Consider the following 23,389-nt stretch of genomic DNA (forward strand, 5'->3'; position numbering starts at 1 on the left):
CATAAGGATTAAATGCTGTAAATTTTCCTCTAAGCACTGCTTTAGCTGCATTTAACAAGTTTCAGTATGTAGGCAGTTTGCACAGTACCATGCTAAATGAAACCTGTACATATCAGAAATTGTGTCCTCACTCTACAAGATTTTATCTCAGTACTGTCTATACTGTGTTTTCATTTTCATGAGTTCAAAATATTTTCTAATTTCCATTGTTATTGCTCCTTTGACCCATGAGATATTGAAAAGGATATCTTGTTTAATTTACAAATATCTTTTTCTTGAGATCTGTCTAGTTTAATTCTATTGCGATCAGAAAATATCCTTCAATCCTTTTAAACATATTAAAACTTGTTTTATAGCCTGGAATATGATCTATCTTGGTAAGTGTTCCATTTATACTTGTAAAATATGTGTATTCTGCTGTTGTTGGGTGGAGTATTCTGATAGTGTTATTTGGGTCTTCTATATCCTTAGTGACTTTTTTGTTTACTCATTCTATCCATCACAGTGAAAGGAGAATTGAAATCTCCAACTATAATTACAAATCTTTATCTCCATCTTTTTTCAATTTTATCAGTTTTTGCTTCACATATTTTGAAACTGTTAATACAAGCATATACATTTAGAATTGTTACATCTTAGTTTCAGCAATTTGTTTTATGTGCTTTTGTGTGATTCTCTTTATGTTTTTTCCCCTTGGGTTTTGTTGTGCTCCTTGGATCTGTGAGTTCAGAATATTCATTAAATTTGGAAAATTTTCAACTATTATTTCTTCAATACTTTTTCTGCCATCTTCCTTTCCGGCACTCCAATTATATATGTGTTAGTATACTTGAAATTGTCCTACAAATTACTAATGCTCTGTTTATTCATTTTGGGGGTTTTTTTCTCCTCTTTCATTTTAGATATTTTCTATCACTATGTCTTCGAAATCATGAATTTTTCCTGCAGTGTCAAATGTTCTATTAATCTTATCTAGTGTATTTTTCATTTCAGAAATTGCATTTTTAATCTCTAGAAGTTCCATCTAGGGCTTTATTTTCAACTTCTCTCTTCACCACATTCATATTTTCCTTTATCCTCTTGAACATATAAAACACATTTATTATAGTTCTTTAACATGCTTGTTTTCTAATTCTATCAACTCTGTCATTTCTGAATCTGTTCCTATGGATGTATTTTTCTCTTGGTTATGGCTCATATTTTCCTACTCCTCAGGCTACATGGCTACTTTTTCTGGCTCTTGACTTTCCCACCTCTCTGGGTCACTGATATAAGCACCATCAATGTTTATTATCAGATAACATTTCCTCTATGCTTTTTTTTTTCTGATTTCCTTTGTCTATTGGCACTTTTATATTTCTCTCCTTTCAAACAAAAATCCTGTCCTTCTATAATCCATACTATCAAATCAGAGAACTCTGTTTTGCACAGATAACCAAGTAATCTGGCTTAGTGGATAAACCTTCTGGCCAAAATGTGTTTAAAAATAAAATAAAATATTCAAGCTCTTTCAAGAGCCTGAGAATTCCAGGTATTTGTTCACTGCATATGTAAATAATAAAATATATAACAGAAAAAGGGAAATAAAACTCTAATAAATTGAAGTTTAAATGCCAAGCCTCAACTTTTACAATTTCAAGGCTGGAATATAATGAAGACAATGCCCTTTACTTTTGTCACTTATCCCAAGTAGTCTTAACCTATGACCTAAATATTTTTCTTACAGAAAAAAATATTCTTACTTCAATTAGCATTCCTCAATGCAAACAATGTGTCTAAATTATTGCAGACGTACAATTTTAAAAAGAAAATATTCTTCTTTTTTTTTTTTTAATAAAAAAGCTTTCCAAGAAAGAAGTTTAAATTGTTAACAGAAGTCTTTGCTGAGGGTCGCACTGAGCTGCAAGCTGCTTCAGGGGTGTATCTAAGAGTAAGCAACATGGCAAGAGACATCAAGACCAAAATCAAGAACCAGACTGCACATTATAAGAGCAGCTTCCCCAACAAGAACCAGACCAGGAACTGTTGGCAGAATTACCTGGACTTACACCACTGTGAGAGGGCAATGACCGCTAAAGCAGGTAATGTTTTGTGTGCAAATGATACTGACATGTGTACAAGTCCCTCTGCCCCATATCTTAGGTGTCAGCCTGGAATAACCGCCGGGCAGAAGGCACGTTTCCTGGAAAGATGTGCCTTCTCTGTCCTCCATCCTTCTCCCAGGGAGGTGAGGCGGGACCTGGGTACATCCCACCCTGTGATCCTGAATCATGGCTTAACTAATAATAAATACATGTTGGAAAAGTGTAAAAAAAATTATTAATGAGAACTACTGTTTTCTTTTACCATAAGAAGGAGATTCTCGTCCATCTTCTTTATCTGATTCTTTGTCTTTTCTTCTCCGGTGGTGATGCTTGTGTCCACGATGCTTGTGACGTCGACGACCCTCTTTACTAAATGGGACGTGAACACCAATATATACAGCTCGATGACCTAGCAACAGGTTTAGAAACATATTACTGGTTTTCCAAAAGGGAAAAAAAAAGTGATATACACAAAAGTATACCAAAATTTCCTTTGATAAAAAAAGAATTGCATGTATAAGTTCACATAATTAAAAAAGCTAGTCTCCTGTCACTTCTCTTATTTTACAGAGCACTACACAGAAGGTTACACCAAAGGCTAACATCATTTGACTAATAAATATACTAGATATACAGGTTACCTATGTAAGTGAAAGTAAAGAAAGCAGAGGTGGCCCTCCTAAAATCATACTATGTAGACATAATACTTCATCTAAATTTATGGCCAACCCTGGTTAACAGAGGTCTTTAAGAGATACACTTTAATGATGATTGAATACTTCATAATCAATAATCACAAATACCCATTTTGTGAATGGGTATTTGTGAATATTTACTAATTTTTTTAAAGTTCTGAAAATCTCAAATCATCAAGGTCCAGATTCCTAAGGGCTGCTTTAAATATAAATGGTTCAAATACTCCAATTAAAGGGTGGGAACTGTCCGATTACGAAAAGCAAAGCAATATAAGTAAGATTATCATATACTTTTAGATTAGAAAAGGCTACTGCTAATGTTGCATTATGCCAAGTTTCTATTCTGACCAACAAAATGGCTATGAAAGGCAGTCTCTGCTTTTGCCCTCTAAATGAAACTGAATCAGGGAGCTAGACAGCTAGCAGCACTATGTCAAATACTGAGAAGCATGAAATTGATTTCTTAAATAGTGTTAATGAGGTTCCTATCTAAGCTGTGTTAAGTGAAAGGGGTCATGGACTGCAAGTTTAACTAATTTGCAACTAGAAAAAAACATCTGGCATAGAGCTGCTTTTTGCCTTTATGTACAACGTAAAAAAGTAACATGCTGAAATATGAACTGTTAATGACACTGCTTTCCTAACAATTCCATAAGATGGTCAGAAAATAAATACCTCAAGAAACTTGAGATCTTCATCTTTAGATGAGATTTGAAAATACAATCAATCCTCATTATTTGTGGATTCTGTATTTACAAATCTGCTGACTCGCTAAAAGTTATTTATAACCCCAAACTCACAGCTATTTGAGTCATTTACAAACACAAACAGAGCAGCAAAAACTTTAAGTTGCCTAACACACACATTCTCAGCTAAAGCTGAAAAAGGTGACACTCTGACTTCAGTTTCGTTGCCAATATATTAATGTCAATAAAGTACATAATTACCTTTTAACCTAGACCTATCAAAACATATTGAACTAAAATTTTTTAAACATCTCACAGTAACCAGCATTCTGGCTAGTACATGGTCAACACTAGATAAAGAACTGCGGAAATTAAAGATAAATTATTTAAAAATATTTTACCAGAAAATCCCAAATTTAAAAACCAATTATATAGGGTTTCATTGTGAATGATGGAAAAGTTCTGAAATGAGCTGTGATGGTTGCACACATAGTGAATATACTAAAAAACAATGAATAATATACTTTAAAATGTTGACTTTTATGTTAGGTGAATTTTATCTCAATAAGTAAAAAAAACGACTATAACAAAACTGAATGGTCTTATAATTTTATTTTACTGAAATTATTTTCTTGAGAACACCAAAGAAAAGTGGAAATTAAAGAGTCAAATTCTCACCACTGTGCACTGGGAATTACAAAGCTGTTACTCCAATTAGTACTAATGGGTTTTGGCACACAAGCCCCAATGCACCAAGACAAAAATAAATTTTATGAGTTTGCAACTTAGAAAGGCTAGATAAAAACAATAAGAACATGCTAGAATCCAAAGATTGGGAGATTGAGTCTTTTCTGTTTTTATTATTGCCCCCTGAATGTTCTCAATTATATATTTTTTTTCCTTTTACTTTCACCTTTACTTTATTTCATCAAAGGCCCATTCAGTCAAACTCTGGGAACAAACTTAATCTCCCCCTCAAACTTGATATTGAAATTTAGATATGTACAAAGTATACAAAGTTAAAGGACCTTGGGGTAACCAAGGAAAGTCAAGGAACACAGTTAAGTGCCTCTCTTCAGGTTCAAAGTCATATATATTTGAGGGAAGACATCAAATGGTAAGTGATGGATTAAATGTATCACTATACCTTTGATTTAATAAAATTATTGCTAAAAATTTTAACTTCTGTAGTCCCTGCAATTTCCAGAATATAACTACAACCTTCTAGGTAATTGAGGTTCTTTCTAGAGAAGCCCTAGTAAGTCCAGACTTTTAAAGTCGATTTTAAAAGATGGGGTTTTTTTCTGTCTCAGAAAGTAAATGTGAAGAACACTTGCATCTTTTTCTATCTCCTTTTTAAAAGTAACAGATTAAGGTCTCAAGGTATCATTTTTCACAGAATACTTTAACATAAAAATGTAGTTCTCAAAAAGACCCAAAAATAAGTGTACCAAACCAAGTGTTCAGGGTTAATATCACCAACAATAAGTCCTGTTGCTGTTTGTCCACAGGTATGATACACTGAGAAGAATTCATCACTTTTGTGGCATGCTCCCCAAACATCCATCGCCTCAGTCTGTTGTTCATCACATTACACAAACCTAAACTAAAAGACATTCTACGATCTAACCACTCCTCTTCAAAAATGTCAAATTAAAAAAAAAAAAAAGGAAAGACCAAGAAATTGTCATAGATTAAGTGAAACTAAGACATGTCAACTAAACACACTACTGAATCCTAAACTGTTCAACTGGATCCTTGAACAGAACATCAGTAAAAAAAAAAAAAAAAAAACCTGGTGAAATCTGAATAAAATCTGTAATTTAGTTCGGGAGTCCCCAAACTGGTACCGGTCTGTGACCTATTAAGAACAGGGCTGCACAGCAGGAAGTGAGTGGCGGGGCAGTGAGTGAAGCTTCACCGCCTCAGCTCCACCTCAGATCACCTCAGGGCATTAGATTCTCAAAGGAGCACCGGTCCCTGGTGCCAAAAAGATTGGGGACCACTGGTTTGGTTAATAGTATTGGATCAATGTTAATTTCTTCATTTTCATAAACGTATGATTACATAAACATGATGGTTAACATTTGAAAATGCTGGGTGAAGGGTATATAGGAACACTGTACTACTTTGTAGCTCTTCTGTAAATCTAAATTTACTTAAAAATAAAATTTGAAAAAAAGAAACCACTTCTTCCTTCTTAGAGAAGGAAGACTAGCAAATAATTCACTTGCTCCACAATTCTATGCTGAGGTTATTATAGTATTTTAAAAAGCTTATGTAACAGACCTATAAAACGAACACTTAGATGACAACTAGTGATAACTGTGGCTTTCATTAGTCTATTACTCTAGTTTGTTCATAATACAAATTATCCAACCTGCTAGAGATGAAAAAAATAAAAAGTATTAACTGTGGTAATGGTAACCATTGGTGACGTTTGAAAAGCATTATGAAATCTACGTTATACCAATACTTTCAACTAAGAGTAAATAATCAGGAAATGTTCTTTTTGTAGATATAGGTAACAGTTATATGGGTGTTTGCTGTATTAATCTTTACAATATATTTAGAAAAGTACTGGACATCCCTCTGAATGTATGGTGTACCTCACAATGACAAAAAAATACTTCCAACAAAAGTAGGTAAAACTTAAAAGAACATAAACATTCATTAGCAATTTATCCTGCTAAGCATAAGTAATTGAAACAAACTCACTTTCTAGCTCTTCTTTTTCAAACTTGGTGTTCACATTTGAGCTGGTTTTGCCAAGATCTACAACTGCTTCTTCATCAGGACCCTAAAAGAAATTATTCTTATTAGTTTATGAAATCAATAGTGAGGACCTACTACTAGGTATATTATTTGAGATAGCCAAAAAATATGTAAGACTGCATTCTTCTCTAAGAACTGAATTCTTATTATAGCTAACTGCATCCTTTGTAAAGTATGCTTATAGGCTTTCTTTTATTTAATTGACAGAAGACCATTCAAAAATCTCACAGTAAAAACTGAGGTGGCAAAGAGTTTTAATTGGTCTTCTGTGGTAGTTAATACATAACTGGGACATATAGTCATTTCAACAGAAAGATCCTCCAGATCAGAAACTGAAGAAAATCTGGGGTGGGTGGGGACCCTTAGATATCAATATAGAACACTTTCTTGTTCTTTCCTCTTTGGTCTTCTAAAAGGAAACGCTTAAATTAACTTAGCTATATTACTTTGGACTATGATTAAACATAAAATTGTCAAAAATGAGTCTACAGACTTAACATGCAGTAACACTTTGGCAAATTAACCAAGAACCACTCAAAGTTATAGCAACTGTTTGTATAGCAACTATACAAAGGACAGGCCCTGCCAAAATTTAACCACTAAGGAGATTCTAACTTTAAGTTGTGAAAATCTACCTTCAAAATTTTGTTCCCTTCTTCAGTTCAACAAAAAAACTAAACACATTTATTGCACAATGTTGCACAGACGATTTTTAAAATAATAACATTTTAGCTTTCACTTTTCTTCTCAACTTCTAATTTAACTTTCAAAGGAGCATTATAATCATCACTATTATGCACGAGATTCTATGCCACAGAGGCAGATGAACAAATTCTCTTCCCTCAAAATGTCTTCAGTTTGAGCTGCAGCTCAGCATGGGTCTGCTGGGTGCAAGGGAATATTCAGCCCTGCAGACTGAATGGATGGCATGAGGCCTTGAACCTTGTCTACCATATCACAAGGTGTCCCAACTGGTGAACCCAGACTGAGTGGGCAAGGGTGACAAGGAGGACACCACCCACCACCCACCACTTCCAGTTCCTCAGGAAAGTCTATTCCATTGTACGTGACAAAGACTAGAGAGCAGTATACAATGAGCAGGGAAGAGTGGCCTCTGCTGTGCTCAGACAAGCCTGGGACTGGGAAACATATTGGAGAAAAACAAACAAGCTTTTAAAGATATACAAAAGTTCCAAGGAAGAGTTGGCTGATATTAAACAGGCCTATCTGAACTTCAGGGATGACATGGATCAGCTCACGAAGTCTCTGCTGTGTGCAGTACACAGAGGAACTCAGAATATGGAACCTCATTCAGCAAGCCATTCACACCAGAGAGGTCCTGTCCTATAATGCCTTTGTCAAAGAATCAAAGCAAAAGATGAATGCATGAAAAGGATGGCCCAGAAAGAGAATAAAGAACCAGAAATCAGCAGGAAGGGGCTAGGGCATGACGAAGGGATGGATGATCTGAAACCAGTCATTCAGAGCAGGCAAAAGGATGCGCAACGGGAAATGGGCAGTCTCCTGGCTCAGAGGGAAGCAAGGTACTACAAATCTTCCAAAGCAGAAGAGCAGGGAAAACACTTTCAAAAAGGAAAGGAAATAATCTAATTTGTTCTCTTCAAAGGTCCTTACACTTTAATTAGTAACTGCAGACAACAGAGACAAGTGGAGATGAGAGAATTAAATAATTTCAACATTAATTACAACATTGTTAATCATTCTCCTAGAATGAAGTTACATTTTTATCCATCTGATTACAGTATTTTTTTAATTTCACAAGAAGACAAACTTTCAACAACTGCCGTTTTCTCTGTGGTTGCTCTTACTGTCCAACATCTCTACCACTTAGGACAGTAAACCAAAGCGACACATAATGCACTTAGCTTCTTACCACATTCAGTGTCCAAGCATAAACTGGAAACCAGTTTGGTTTAGAAAGGATCAAAAAAGAGGTCAGGTAAAATGATATTTTAAAGTCTCCTCCAACTTTTGATCTAAGTATTGTACTTTTGTGCATAGTTTTTTTACAAAATAGATTCATCATATACAATTGTTCCTTGCTATTCAAACTCTTAGTATCCAAATTCTCATATCCTAAAACTCAGGAACTGAATCAATTTGATTACATTTTAAAACTTCCCTGCTATCCAAACTCTCAGAACCAGACATAGTATGTTAAGAAAATGCAGATCTCTTGATATCCAAATTTACTTTCTAAAGGTTTAGCTCTAAACCACAGAACTGAATAGATTTGGATATTAAGAGGTACTTGTACATGACTGTAAAGGACCGGTGTTCAACTTAATATAGAAAACTCAGAGAAGGTGAATGACTTGCTAGTCTCCATATTTAAAGAAGTCGGAAGCAGGCTGTGTAGACCGTGAGACATTTTCATATAATGGACTAAGAAAAAAGATACACAACAGTTTATAGGTTAGTCAAACTGCCTCTTGGCAATCATACACCCTTAGAAATGAGGAAAGGCTAAATTTAAAGTAGGAAATAAATAAAAACCCACAAAAAAAGTACAAGGATGAATAATAATTAGCATCCATTAAGCATGTCATACTGTAAAATCTTTATTTAGCTTTCTTCCATTGATTCCATGTCATCTGTTCCTAAACATGCACAAGTAAGAAAGACAAGCTGTCCCCTAAATAAAAGGCACAGAAGTTGCATTATCCCAAGAGGCAACATACTGTGTATTTTAAAAAGGATTAACTGCTCCCATTCTAAACTTTCACTTAGCAGGAACAATTGCCAAGATAGGAAGCCAAACAATGCCCTTATCTCTCACCTCTAAACAACAAGAAGACACTTTTATTTATATTTAGATATACTTATAAGCTGAGACATACTTACAAAGCTAATCAACTAACACTCAAAAAATAGCTAAACTGGGTGATCTCACAGTATTTACTTATTGAAAGGACACATATTCTTTGACCCCTAAGCATCTATCATAAAAAAAAAAATACTTCTGATAAGTACAAAAAGTGGCATGTTAAAAAAAAGTATGTCCATCAGCACATCACCACTTAGGGTCCACCCAGCTTGTTCCCATTAGACACTAACCATCTGTGAAGCCTTAAGTAAGCCATTTAACTTAAAGCCAACTGAGAATATTAGTTTACTATTACTGTTGGGGTTTTCAATGAGAATGTTTTCATGTTTTAACTTGCAGAACAAGCTAAAGTTAAAATTTCAAATGCTGTACATCTGAACTAATATAAAATAATACTGGATGTCAACTCTAATTGAAAAATAATTTTTTTAAAAAAAGTTAAAATTTTAAAGTCTAAAAAGTTCACATTAGCCCTATAAAAGAAAAGGAGTGGAGGAAGCCTCTAAATTTCTCCCTTTTCTTAAAAAGATTACCTAGTTTTTTAATGCCATGAAACATCAATCAGAAAGGCAGTCTGCTTTAAATACAAATGTTAAGTATGCCACACAAACTAGCAATCTTGACATATTACGGGTAATTCAGGGTGCATAAGGCTATATACTGAAAATCCCTTAGAACGAAGCCACTGATGTTTCAAGGGAGCCATACACTTCTGAAACAAATATACTGCCTTTTTTTTTTGAGTTTTTTAAATTTATTCATTTAAATTAGTTTCGAGTATACAGTACATTGGTTAGATATCTATATAGTTTAAATCCTATCATTTTAGCATAATGTTTTAAAGCCATATTTCTAAAGAGAGTAAGTTAATACATTACAGAGTACATTTTTGTGTTCTTTTTTCAAGTATATATGAAAACATATGTAATATTAAACATGGAAGGCTAAATATTAAACTAACACTGTCACAGTCTGATGACTGGAAAGCAGTAGGGAATAACAGAGACAACTGTGTAGTGTTTAATTTTTTGTTACAACAAATGTTTTACTTTTAGTATTTCAAAAAAAAAAACAAATTCAAATTTCGATCTGCTAATAGGTCAGTTATTTTTAAATCCAGATCTAGAAAAAAACTCTTCTTCGTTTTCTAACTCTAAGAATATAGTGGAAAACTAAAAATAGCAACAGCAAAGAGCAACCCTTGACATCAAAATGTTTTCATTCTTAACCTCAGAGAAATGACACAAGCCAGTGCTTATAAAGTCTGCCTAAATGAAATAAAGTCAAGGCACTGAGAAAACAAATATGTGAAAGAATAAAAAGGCATCCAAATTATATCAATGCAAGATTGATCACTCTAATCTTAAAATTATTTTGCCTTGGCTTCGGATTTCCTATTTATAAAATAAGGTAGAGATTCAGACTACGACTGCTCTATAACGAAGACAACAGATCTAAGAAATATTCATATAAGATCATAAAGAAAGTTTAAATTCTCTATATATGAAATGGCACATGAACAAGTTTATTTATTACAGTTTTAACAGGAGAAGACTAGAAGCAACCAAAAGGTCCCTTAACAGAGGACTATGTGCCCAGTAGAATACCAAGCTACTGAAGAAAATGAAGACAGTCACTATGTACCAGCATGAAAAATATCTAAGACCTACTACAAAATAAAACACAAGGTAGAGAACCACAGATACAGTATGCTACTTTTTCTGTAACGAAGTCTCTAGAATAGGAATATTTGAATTTATATAATGAAACACTGGAAGGACATATAAAAAGTAGTAAAACTAGACCTCTGGCAGTAGAGGCAGACCTCTGTATTTATTTCTTATAGTGCTTTTATTTATTCATGTACATAGAGAGGTAGACTTAAGTATGTAATCTTTTGAAAGCCACTTCACCTGTCTATCTTAGTCCTCATCGACAAATACAAGTACGATACCCACCTGAAAGAGTTGTGGGATTACATACTACGTGAAAATGCCAAGCACTAGTACATGATCCTTAGAAGATGCTGATATTTTTACCGAATCTGAATAAGGAAACTTCTGTTTTTCTATTAAAAAATGCATTCTCATCTACCACATAACTTTAAAACTAGATTAATTAGAGAAGTCTTACAAGTACAGAAACAAATACCTATTAATTATCTAATTAAAACTGACATGAAAATTTTAAATGTATCTGAAAATAGTATTATGGTTGTATAAGAGAATTATTCATAGAAAATACATACATAACTAGGATGAAATGTCAAGATGCTGTAACTAACTGTATTACTTGCAGTTAGGGCCTAAAACTGTATTACTTTTTGAGATTTTTATATTATAAATTCAGACACACTTACGGAGCTTGTTAAAATTCAGCTTCCCTTGCTCTATGCTAGAGATGCTGGCTCAGTAAGTTAAGGTGGAACCCTATCACATGTATTTTTAATAACCTCTCTCTGTGATTCTGGAACTCACCAAAGTATGAACCTATTCTTGGATTATGCTTAAAGACCTAAGTCCCTCACATTTAAATTTCTCTTTCGGTTGCTTCATGCCCTTAAACATTTTAGTAGTTCTTCTTGGGACCACTCCCACTTCATTTACACTGTTTTAACCCTTCAGAAAATGAAATGTACATTCCAATTCACAGGAAAATACTATAAAATTACTATAGTATTCATTAATACAAGCAACCCTAAATCTATAAATACTGTTCTAAAAGTTGATTTGTGTGTCAGAATATTTTCCCTAAAACACGTAGGACAAACTATCAAAGTATATATAAACAATAATGTTCTCCCCCAAAATACAAGTTTCCTCCGAATAACCCCAATTCCCAACCCTATCACCAAGAGTTGGGCTTAAATATTAGAAAGCTTTAAATTTATGGGCAAACAGCTTAAGAACAAGGCAATAATCTTTTCTAATCTAGTGGAAGGGAGAAATTATAAATGACTACTATTTCATAAAATGGAAAGCCAAAGAATGATATTTATAGTTTCTAAAAAACTCATTCAGCATTTTTTGATCCATGTATTACCTCTAAAGTAAGCTGAGGTGTAAAAGGTATATGGAAAATTACTGCAAACTTTAAATTGCAAATTTTAAACTCATGCAATCATGTGATTCTCGCAGGGGGAAAAAATTGTAAAAGCCTTGTTAAAAATGCTTTGTCACCAAACGGAGTGGAAAACGGATAGATTCAGACATTGGAACAAAAAGCTTCGGACATTTTTGCTTCAAATATCATGGTTAAAACTAATGAGAATTTAAGTTTTAAAGAAGTTTCCAGAGGAAAAGTGAAGAAATCGAAGAATGGAAGAGTAAGAGAACTCAAAGAGGTATGAGGCAAAAAACCTGGCAAGGAATAGCCAGGATTGTTACTGACACACTTTACTGTCAGCTGCTTTGTTACAAGGCATAAGAGCCATGGACAATGGAAAATCTTATCAGGGTTCTACCAGAAATTATAAATCACAAATATTTATTACATTCTAAAGAGATGTATTCATTCCAAGGTCTAATTCATTACACTCACACCAAAAAAAAATATAGAAATTATTTTAGGTTATCAAGTATGTGTACGTTTATTAACAGAAATGAAGATAATAAAATCTATTTCCAAAATGGGCTTTTAAAAAAAGCACAGGCATTCTACTCAAAAGGGAAAACACACACACACACACACACACACACAGATCCAGTAGATGGTTTTCAGCAAAAGGACCAGTAGGTGTTCTATCAAGATTCCCCACCTTCAGTCAGCATGGGGTTATTGTTAGCTAGGTATTTTGAGGGTTCCACTGCATTTTTCTACTGAAAACCAACAGGAGAGAGCCACAAAATCCCTTAGCAATATGGTCTGTTTCCCTATTCTTCCCTTGATCCGCATGAATCAGATGGACATTAAAAGAAGTCTCATTTCCTTTAAAGACTAGTTATTAAGGAACTCATCTATTCATTCAACAAATATTTACTGAGTTCATACTATGTGCCAAGCATTATTCCACGTACTGGGAGTAAATCAGTGACAAATGCCCAGTTTGTCATTTAATTTATAGGAATGTGCCTCCCCATGATAAGAAATCCAGAGGTTAATGAATTCACCTTTCCATCTCTAATGAATAAATGAGACCTCACAAACTCAAAGGTGTGGGTGGGTTTCACTTTCACAGTTCAATTTTCTTATTTTATAAATACACATACACACACACACACACACACACACACACACACGCACGCACACAGAGCTTAAGTGACTTGCTTAACATCACACTGTTAGCCAGTGAAAGAACTAAAATGCAAAGCCACATCTCTAAAGTCCTGGCTACATGGATTCTTTAACACTAGACAATAAACTAAGGACGCTACTATAACATATGCTGCAAACACACAGTACTTTTTCTTTACAGCATTTATTAAAACTTAGAATTACTATTTACGTAAGTACTTCCTTAACTGTCTCCCAGCCTGAACAGTAAGTTCCAAGAAGAGGCAAACTACATCTGTTTTTGCTCACTGCATCTTCAGCCTCAGGTAGGGTCTAGACCTTGGTAAGTTCTCCAATAAATATTTGCTGAATACTGAGTATGTTTCAAAGGACAAGACGCTCAGCTAAAAATTTATATTAGATCCACTTAAGGACTCCTTATGAACACAATTACAGCTCAAACATAGAAAAGTACTCATTATTTTTAAATTTAAAAAATCAGCTTATAAAAAAAGTCGAGCGTCAACACATGATAAAATCAAATTCAATTCACAAGTGAGCATTCCCAGTAAAATTAAATCTAGTTTTGTCTGAAACAAATTTTTAACTACGTACCACATTTAACTTTCTCTCACAGTCATTTACCTCACCTGAAAAGCAAAATCCATAATTTATATTTTCTTGGTCAAATGATTGAAAATGAGACTTTAATATGCCTAAAGCATAACAGTAGGGGAAAAAAGTACTAAAAGGTTATTTAACAATATATTCATAAACTTGATCTAATATCCATTTCTGATACCTGAGGTGTACAAAATACATTAAAACAGCAGAAAAATAAAATAAAAATAAAACAGAAGATCCCTATCACAAATTAATGTCTTCATTATATAAGACTTGACTATAGCCCAAAAAAGTAACACTGCCCATAAATTATGATTATTCACCATGTAATTTTAGTTATCAAATACTTCAGTTTAGCTTCAAAACTAACTTAGCCATTATGACAGTTACTTCTTTCCTAATATCTTAGCCAAAATTTTAAAGCCTCATTCCAGTAATATCAACTAATCAAAAAACTAATTTTATAGAATAATAAAGATGCTACAAACATTGCTAACTTTATACAAGGATTTACTCTTTTCAGCAGATGACTTCTACAGCCAAGGTTACAGAGGATGATACTATTCTAAGCCAGTGCTAATAAGCCTGACATTTCTTCAAGCTCCACTGTTAAAACTCTGAAAGATCCAAATGCTTATAAATAAAACAGAAGATCATAACTAGGTACATACAGGTAACTTCTTCTCCAAGTGAAATCTTTCCATAGTAATATATAAATGCCTTGTTTTTGATAATGAAATGTAGTCAGTCCCTTGAAGATTCCAGAGACAGTGAGTACGTATCTGATTTAGGTCACTGTGCTTTGCACAGATGAACTCTTCTAAGTTGCTTTTATGGTACAGCCAATCACTGTCTTCTAAATTACCTAATCTCTCAAGCTAAAGTAATATACACCTAAACCTTTCTGTAACAGTTCAAGAGAGAGCACACCCTAAATATACATGGATGGAAGTGTTAGTATGTGTGTATATACAATATCTTAGAGAATAAATTTTCAACAAGTTAGTTAAATCTAGCCCTTTCACTTAATTTCAGGAAAGAGCCAAAGATGTTTTCATCTGAAGAGAGCTGTGTCTTCTTACCATTACTATAACTATATTAATAACAAAATTGATAAATCATATTATAGTTTTTGATTATTTCAATCAAAAATTTAGTAATCATATATCGTACAGATAACAGCTAAAAGGGAACAAGGAAAGGAGCAGTACCCCTCCACCTTTTGGACTCCAGATCTCTTTACACTCTTTTTAAAAATTACCAAAGACCCTCAAAGGACCTTTGTTTATATAAGTTTAACATCTATATTTACCATATTGGAAGTAAAACTGAGAAAACTTTAAAATATTTAAATTCATTTTAAAAATAATAAAGCCATTACATGTTAACCTAAACAACATTTTAATGGAAACATTAAATGAGAAGAATGGCTTTTACATTTTTCTAAATCGCTAATATCTGACTTAATATAAGACAACTGGATTCTTTTATCTACTTCTGTAATCAATCTGACATGATTTATTCGGTTGAATTATATAATAAAATTGAAGTTCATACAAATACTGTTGGAAATGGGAGGAGTGTTTTAAAATATTCTTTTCGGGTAACTGTGACTATTTCTCCTCGATACTTCACCAAATTCAACAAACAGTCATTTCTTAAAGGTTAGTTTGCAAGATGGAATCTGAAATCACTTCAAATGAATGTTTTCTACATTGTTATATTGAAATCCATTGGTCTACCACTTTGAATGTAAAATATATGTTCACTGGGTATAGGGCTTTTACAAATTTCACATTGCATTATACAATTTTTAAAAATCACACTTGTTAACATGACCATTCTTCTCATCAGGTAAATTCGAGTGCTGAGAAAGTATGACAGTCAGGCTGGCAGATAACAAGTTTTCCAAAATTCTAATTGTTTCATGGAGACTAGACTTATCATCATTGCTAACAAATACTACCAGTTGTTTTTCTTGAAGTGTCAGGCTCACCTCATTTTTTTTCCGAGGAAATATCCGTCAAGTGTCAAGTCTGAATAACCACGGTTAATCTGCCAGTTATTCTTCAAACAAAAAAATGGTGTTCCATGACGAAAGCAGTTAGTTGTGCCCACAACTCAAGCAATGGCACTAGTGCTTTTTCTCCAGACAACTACTGCACTTCAGTATGTAGAAGTGTTTTTGTGCATACTTCCTATTTTGTTATTCAGAATATTAAAGCAACGTGTCCTCAAAGGCTGATTTAATAAAATAGTTTGTACTGCTTCATCAGTACATATTGTTGCTTTGTTTTTTAAACCTAGAGTGACTACTAGTGCTCTTTGGTGCCTCTGCCTTGTTTTGTGTTAAGGCACCAGCAATTTCACCCATCACTGCGCTTCTGCAACATCAGTACAAATTTCAATACAGTAAAAAGAGCAAATAATGTCTTAGAATTATTATGAAAATAGTTTTGACCTTGTAGACCCCCTGAAAGGATCTCAGGGACTGCCAGGGTTCCATGGATAGCACTTTGAGAACTACTGTAAAAGACTACAGGTTTAAATATAAAATTACAGAGTTATGAGTGAATTATAGTCTTTTTATTTTCTCTGTAATATTTGCTCGATAAACATTTTAATATATATTGGGAGATTAAAATGTTATATTTTGTTATTCTGAGTTTCTAAAAAATAAAAATATTTATTGAGCACCTATTATGTGCCAATACTATGCTAAACACCATCACATATATTATAACAATTCATCTTCAGATTTTTCATTTAATCCTCTCAACTCTAAGGCTCAGAGAGGTTAAATCACTTCTTCAAAGTCACATAGCTAATAAGCAATAGAATTAGGATTCAACTCAGTCTTTCTCAGTCCCTGGTTTTCTTCTATGTAAAAGGAATTTAAGAAAAAAAATTTCCAACTATAGATGATTAAAACAAAATTCTAAATGAACATGAATGAATAAAATAAAATAAACAAAATTCATGTAAAATGTAATCTAAATTAAACTAAAATATACTCTTTGGATACACAAATTTACTTCCTGGTACCATCTAAGTCTGTATTTTAACCAAGCAAATAAGCAATATTTTCCATAGAAATATCTATATCCCAAAAGTAGTCTTACTACCAGCTAATCCTGTAGAATTCATTGATGATGTGTACCATATAAATAACAAAGATTTAAAACTAAAATAATGTATTAAAAAAATGCTTTCTTTATTCTTCCACTACTCTATATGAGACTATTGATAACAGGCAAAAGACATGTCATAGCCTTCAAATCCAACTAAAGCTTCCTGTTTATTAAACTTCTATAAGAATTAGAAACTCCAATTATATCAGCAGTTACAAGAAAGCATATAATTAATCATACTTTTAAAATCTTCAAACTTTCTAAGATTTATACTTGGCAAATGAACATAAATCTGAAGAAACAAATGGAAAAGACATGTTATTCACTGATTTAAAAAATTCTCAATACATCAAGCCCAGAACAAAGAACATCTGCAAACAATCAGGTTCAAATTTAAAGCAATTTCTAAAATGACCTCTTGAAATTTACCTCCTGTAGAAAATATTGGCCCTCCCCACTAGCATTTAAGAGCTTAACCTCCTGGTCGTGCATATGTCTCTCTCCCATTGGATTATAAAAACTCTGAGCATAAGGAAAAAGGCCCCAGAAGAGAAAAGAAGGAATTAGGTGCATGCACATTTTTAATTTCCCAAATCGCAAAACAAAATGGTATTATTCATCAAGATCTATTTCTCCAACATGAATGAAAAACAAAATGGTATTATTCATCAAGATCTATTTCTCCAACATGAATGTGTCCTGTTGTGACACTATCTTGGGGACTTACACTAAGCCAAAATTCAAATAAAATTTTAAAAATCAACTTTTACATATTAAATAGAAAGGTAATTAGTCTACCGTACTTTTTTTTCTTTTTGGTTGTCTGATATTATTTATTTGTTACTCTTAACAAAATCTCATTTTTCACTGGACTCAGACTTAGAGGTAAAAGCTCTCAGAGAAGACAGTCTACTTCTCTTGACAACCTGTTCCTGGCATTTCTCTTTGGTTTCATTCATTCTCTTGGCCAAAAGCTTAGCATATTCTGCAGCCTCTTCCTTATTTTTCTTAGTACTCAGTTTCTTCAGAGCAATACGCCAATGTTTATATTGTAAAATGTGTAGAGTAACAAAGCGCTGGATCTTGAGTGCTTTGGTCTATCTAAAGCTGATAAAGATAGTAAGACAGACATTCTCGTAACTTTCCAGTGGGAATGGAAGTTGTTCAAAACTTTTTAAAAAGTTTTAAGAATATCCTTTGTGCAGCAATACACTTTTGGGTGTCTACTCCACAGAAATAAAGGCACCAAAATACAAAGATGAGCATGCTTACTGTTCGAATCAACGAAAAACAGAAAACAACTTGAAAGTAAATGAATAGGGGAATGTCTGCTTACCATGGAATATTATGAAGATATAAAAAATTATAACTACAAAATCAATAGATATCAGTAATACACTGTTAAGAAAAAAGCAAGTTGTAGAGTTACATGTTTATGATCGCATTTTTATGTTTCACAAAGGATAAAACATTATCTGTGAGTACATGTTTACATAGACATAGACCAAGTATAGAAGGAAATACAGGTTGGTCTATGTTTCAAGAAAGATCATGCTTTTCTAAAGATGTAAAGGATCTATTAATTCAATATATAGCATGAGATTTAATATCAAATATAATCATTAAGAAGTCACTAAAAGTAAAAATTATGTTAGCTAATTCTTCATGTTAGTAAGGTAAAAAAACTATCGTGTTGGTCAAAACTATGACCAATTCATGTTTTGATAGGCAAACTTTAATTACAAGGCAAATAACATTTTTGAAAGCATATTTCCCAAGGTCAGAAGATGGTCCAAAATTTTCCTCAATATATTTCCATTTTCTAAAAATGATTTTGTAGGCACAGTGAAAAGTAACATTTTTTTGACTTTAGTCAGACAATTATATAATCACATAAACAGATTTTTTTAAATCTTAAATTCAGGAAAGAAATACTAAAAAGTTTAGAACTCTAACTGTGAATTTCAATCAGCCAAAGGGGGGAAAAAATCTAGACATGTTAAGCTGGTAGGGAATTGTACAGGAATTAGAATGATTAAGAAAGCATACGTGGTACCCATTTAAGTTCCCTTTACAGATATGAAGTCATTTTTTCAGTACAGTAACCTAACACAGGGTATAACTGCTAATGATGTAGATGGTGCTACTGACACAAAGCAAAGAACCCATAAAAGTTTCTCTTTATTTGACCAAAATAAGGAGGGGGTGGAAGGTACATTCAGATGCATTATTGTCTTAAGAGAAAACATGTTTTAAATTCTTTAATTTAAAATTGTTATTTTCCTTATATTTTCCTAAACTCTTAAAGAAATAAAAGTATGGGAAGAACAATCTCCTTTAGTAACAATAGGCCAGGAAATTAGATCTATTTCTTATTACATAAAGACATACACTGTAGTTATTACCACTTTTATAGTAACAGAAAATACACATAATAGATATCATTTATTAGAACTTCCTCTATACTTCATATACATTCTTTCATTTACTACCCTAAACAATTCTAGAAGTAGGTATTACTATCCCAAGTATATGAAAAAAGAAACTTAGGCTCTAAAAAGTTAAGTAATTTTCTCCAAGTCCCATATAGCTTGTATTTGAAGAAGACAGAATTTAAAATCATGTCTGTCTGCCTGCAGGGACCATGCACTTTTCAGCAGGCCACTAAACAAACATTATTTTTAATTCTCACAATAACTCTGTAAGTAACAGCTGATCATTTTCCAGCCCGGGGCTGTCACGCTTCAAAGCCTATGCTCTTTCCACTAGCCCACATGCTTTCCCCTAACTTAAACTACATATAACTTTATTTGCTCTACATACACTCTTGTTTGTTCATATGCCTTATTTAGAGAATTAAACGTAAAATATAAATTAGTCAATCATAATGCTCACCTAATAATTTTTAAATACTTTAAAGCTATTTTAAAAATTGGTAAATCAATAAATACCATAAAAGGCAAAAACTTTAACATAATAAGTTAGCATCAATATTAAAATATATAAAGATATTCTTTTAATTTGGCTTCCACAGATAAATCTGAAGCAAATAGCCAAGAAAAGAAGGAAAAACTTCTTTAAAACAAATGAAAACTTGTCTCATTTTAAAACGTTTCAGAAAGAAGCAAAGCCAATCCACACCTTTCACCACTGCTAAATATCATAGCTGAGCTCATATTGCTTAATTTGGGCAATCAATTCAATTTTCACCACTTAATACTATCTTCAACAACGTAAAAGATCGCCATCTGGTGGCTCTATTTAGATGTGGAATTTTTCTCTCGGGATGCTTATGGTGAAGAGAATGACCCTAAATGCCCGTTTCAGGCCAAGAAGCTCAGGGTTTGAAAAAGTTTCCCTGGCAGCTGCTTTAAGAAACCTGAACATTTAATCTCATTCAGAAAAACTCAAATATTAAGACAGTTAAGAACTACTGACTAAATATTTCATTTATTTATTAGGATATTCGATATAGTAAAGCTACATTTTTCACACAGGAATTTCATATGTACCACTGAATAATCAATGAGTTACAATGAAGATGATTTACAGTCATTTTTTTAAAAGTTGTTTCAAGTGCTCATGGCATTTCAAGAATTTTGTTTTTAAACATATTTTGAGGTATAGCTATAATTTCATGAGAAATAAATAGCTGAAGAATCTAGTTTATAAATAAAATATATTTCACAATATAGTAAAAATTGTCTTTACCAAAAACTTTCCAGAAATTAACATATCATTACAAAAAGTAACAACTGTACTCAACAAAGGACATCTAAAACTCATGCTTGACACAAAGATATAGTTCAATTTACATTTACATTGAGAAAATATTTAGTTAAACTATTCCTAGATATCAATTACAAAGAATTATTTATTCTCATAGTCCCATCTTGGGCTACCATTAACTAAGAAAATTGAAGAAATGAAAAAATAATCTGATGAATAAGAATTAAAAATATAACCAAAACTGGTTTATATGTACAATTATCAAAGTCAAAAAATAGTTTGATACAGTCAATTTAGATATTTTTAAACTCAGGCTTTCAGTAGAAGTGAATTCCCCCCACCCCACCCTCACTTCCTCTAAGGCATTCAAAATAAGTAAAAAGTGTCTACAACAGCCATGCCACCTTGAACAAGCCCAATCCTGGAAGCTAAGCAGGGTCAGGCCTGATTAGTACTTGGATGGGAGATCACCTAGGAAGAACAGGAGCTGTAGGCATAAAAAAATAAAAAAATAAGGAATTGTAAACTGACAAGGTCCTTGCAATCTGTGAGGTCAACCAAGGGTTGTTGCCTCGCCATTAAAAAAAAAAAAAAAATGTAAAAAGTAACTTCTCTAACTCTACTAACCTATTCTTCTCTATTTTGAACTTCTGGAGCTTTTTACTCTATCTATGATCGCTAATTCTACAGAACAGGGCTTCTCAACTTTGGCACTGTTAACTTTGGGGGCTGGGCACTCACTTCCTTATTATATAGGGAGAGGTCCTGTATATTATAAACCATTCAGTAGCATATCTGGCTTCTACCTACTAGATGCCAGCAGCACACATATCCTCTCTCCCCAGTTGTGATAAACAAAAATGTCTCCAGGAACTGCCAAATGTCTCTTAAGAGGCAAAAACACACCCAACACATAAACCCATTGAGAACCACTGTCTCAGATATAACTCTTGACTTCTAGTATTTTAAGATCCTTTAAAAAAAAAAAAATGATCTACCAAGTTCTTCTTCAAAGTTAGCAAGAACGTGCACATAGGCAAACATAAAGTAAAGCCTTAATCTTTTATAAAAGCTGCACTTAGCAATGAACTCTCCAGGCAGAAATGGATCTTGAATTTAAAAGTTTTATTGAAAGCAACCTGTTCTCAGTGTATAGGAATTTCAATGATGTCATATGGATAATTTTATCCTATAAAATATTCCTACTGTAATTTTAATATACTACTTTAAGATAAAGGTAGAATGGAAATCTTTTTATATATGCATACACTTAAACATTATAAAATAAGTCCTCGGGCCTTAAGTCTAAACTCTCACATTTCGAAGTGGCTTGCAAAATGCAGAGCACCTCTACTTCAAATCATCCAAGACTAACTGGATATATTACAAAATCAATATACCCTGTCCCTGTATGCATTTCACCACAATGCAGTTATTTGGTTAACCTGCAAAATTAAAATTCATAGTCCTAACCTTGCTTACGAGGATCCAGACTAGATACTCTTGTCAGCGTGACAGCTCGAAAATTAGGGAAAATTGAAGCTGGTATAGATAGAAAATATGAGTGACTTCAAATGACACCTGAAAAAGAAGCCATATGTCAGAGATGAGAAAGATGACGATTAGAGAAAGGAAGCTGTCCTCTAATGCTATCTTTCCCCTTTCTGAAGCTTCTGTGCAGCTTTTCCTGTTTCCCAGCAAGAACTCTATAGACTTAAATATGTATCTCTTTAACTATAGCGAATTTAAATATATTTCTGACTCTAGGCAATCAAAAGAACCCTGCCTGGCACACACACACAATTTATGCTATTTGTTTTTACTTACTGAGGTAAAAGCTGTCATTTATGAAATAGAAATAATTTTTAAGAATATTAAAATATTGCCAAATTTAATTGTCATGCAGTTAACCTGGCAGGTCTTTCTTTAACAATTACAACAATTGCTTTTGCCATTTACTCTTTAATACTACTTTTTAGACATTCAAGATACTATTTATCTTTTAAATTACCCAAATTTGAATGAAAATTAATTCATCAGGCAATTATCCTCATGCTCAATAACATATAATCTAAGTTTACCTACTTTTAGTAACTAATTGAATTGAAATGTAACATTAAGGTCAGATATTCTATTTCGCATTCTCCCAATATTTTCCACATTTGTTCTCTAACAAAAGACATATTTTTATGTGAATTAAAATAAAGCTTCCTTACAACAGTAACTCATTTTATGCTTACATAGTGTAAGGGGCAGGGGAGTAAAAAAAAATGACTTGGAGGTCCATCAAGGAACATGACAGATCAAGGTCTGGCTTTCATCTCTTCTCTTTTCTAATATGCACTAACACAATGGTAGTTTTTCAAAAGGTAAACTGACAAGGACAAAGAGAATAGAAGAAATGACAACAAATGGGAGATATAAAATCTCTGGAAGATATAAAGTAGATGTGAAAATGGTTATCTCATTTGGAAAATAAACAGCAACCTTAAAATAGGTGGCTATGGAAGAAATAAAGTAGGGCTCAGAACCAAATCATGTTTAAATAATGAAACATTGCATCAAACTTTATTACGTGATTAATATAATTTACATATATTTGAGA

The 23,389-nt window shown here is 32.9% G+C and overlaps 1 protein-coding gene and 2 pseudogenes across 4 annotated transcripts in view; 2 read left to right on the forward strand and 1 right to left on the reverse strand.

The window, feature by feature from the left end:
- SLC4A7 (solute carrier family 4 member 7) overlaps nt 1–23,389 on the reverse strand; it is a 100,264-nt gene that overhangs the window by 59,277 nt on the left and 17,598 nt on the right. For all 4 annotated transcript variants that reach the window (XM_011359372.2, XM_011359293.2, XM_011359208.2 and 1 more), the window contains exons 2-3: nt 6,184–6,265; nt 2,347–2,493 (exon numbers count right to left, since the gene is read on the reverse strand). In XM_011359372.2, coding sequence (XP_011357674.1) covers nt 2,347–2,493; nt 6,184–6,265 — 229 coding nt within the window. The remainder of the gene's footprint in view (nt 1–2,346; nt 2,494–6,183; nt 6,266–23,389) is intronic.
- LOC111742150 lies at nt 874–2,335 on the forward strand (annotated as a pseudogene).
- Nucleotides 6,695–8,960, forward strand: LOC105288392 (annotated as a pseudogene).

The sequence above is a fragment of the Pteropus vampyrus genome, unplaced genomic scaffold (assembly GCF_000151845.1).
Source record: "Pteropus vampyrus isolate Shadow unplaced genomic scaffold, Pvam_2.0 Scaffold1, whole genome shotgun sequence".
NCBI classification, from domain to species: domain Eukaryota; kingdom Metazoa; phylum Chordata; class Mammalia; order Chiroptera; family Pteropodidae; genus Pteropus; species Pteropus vampyrus.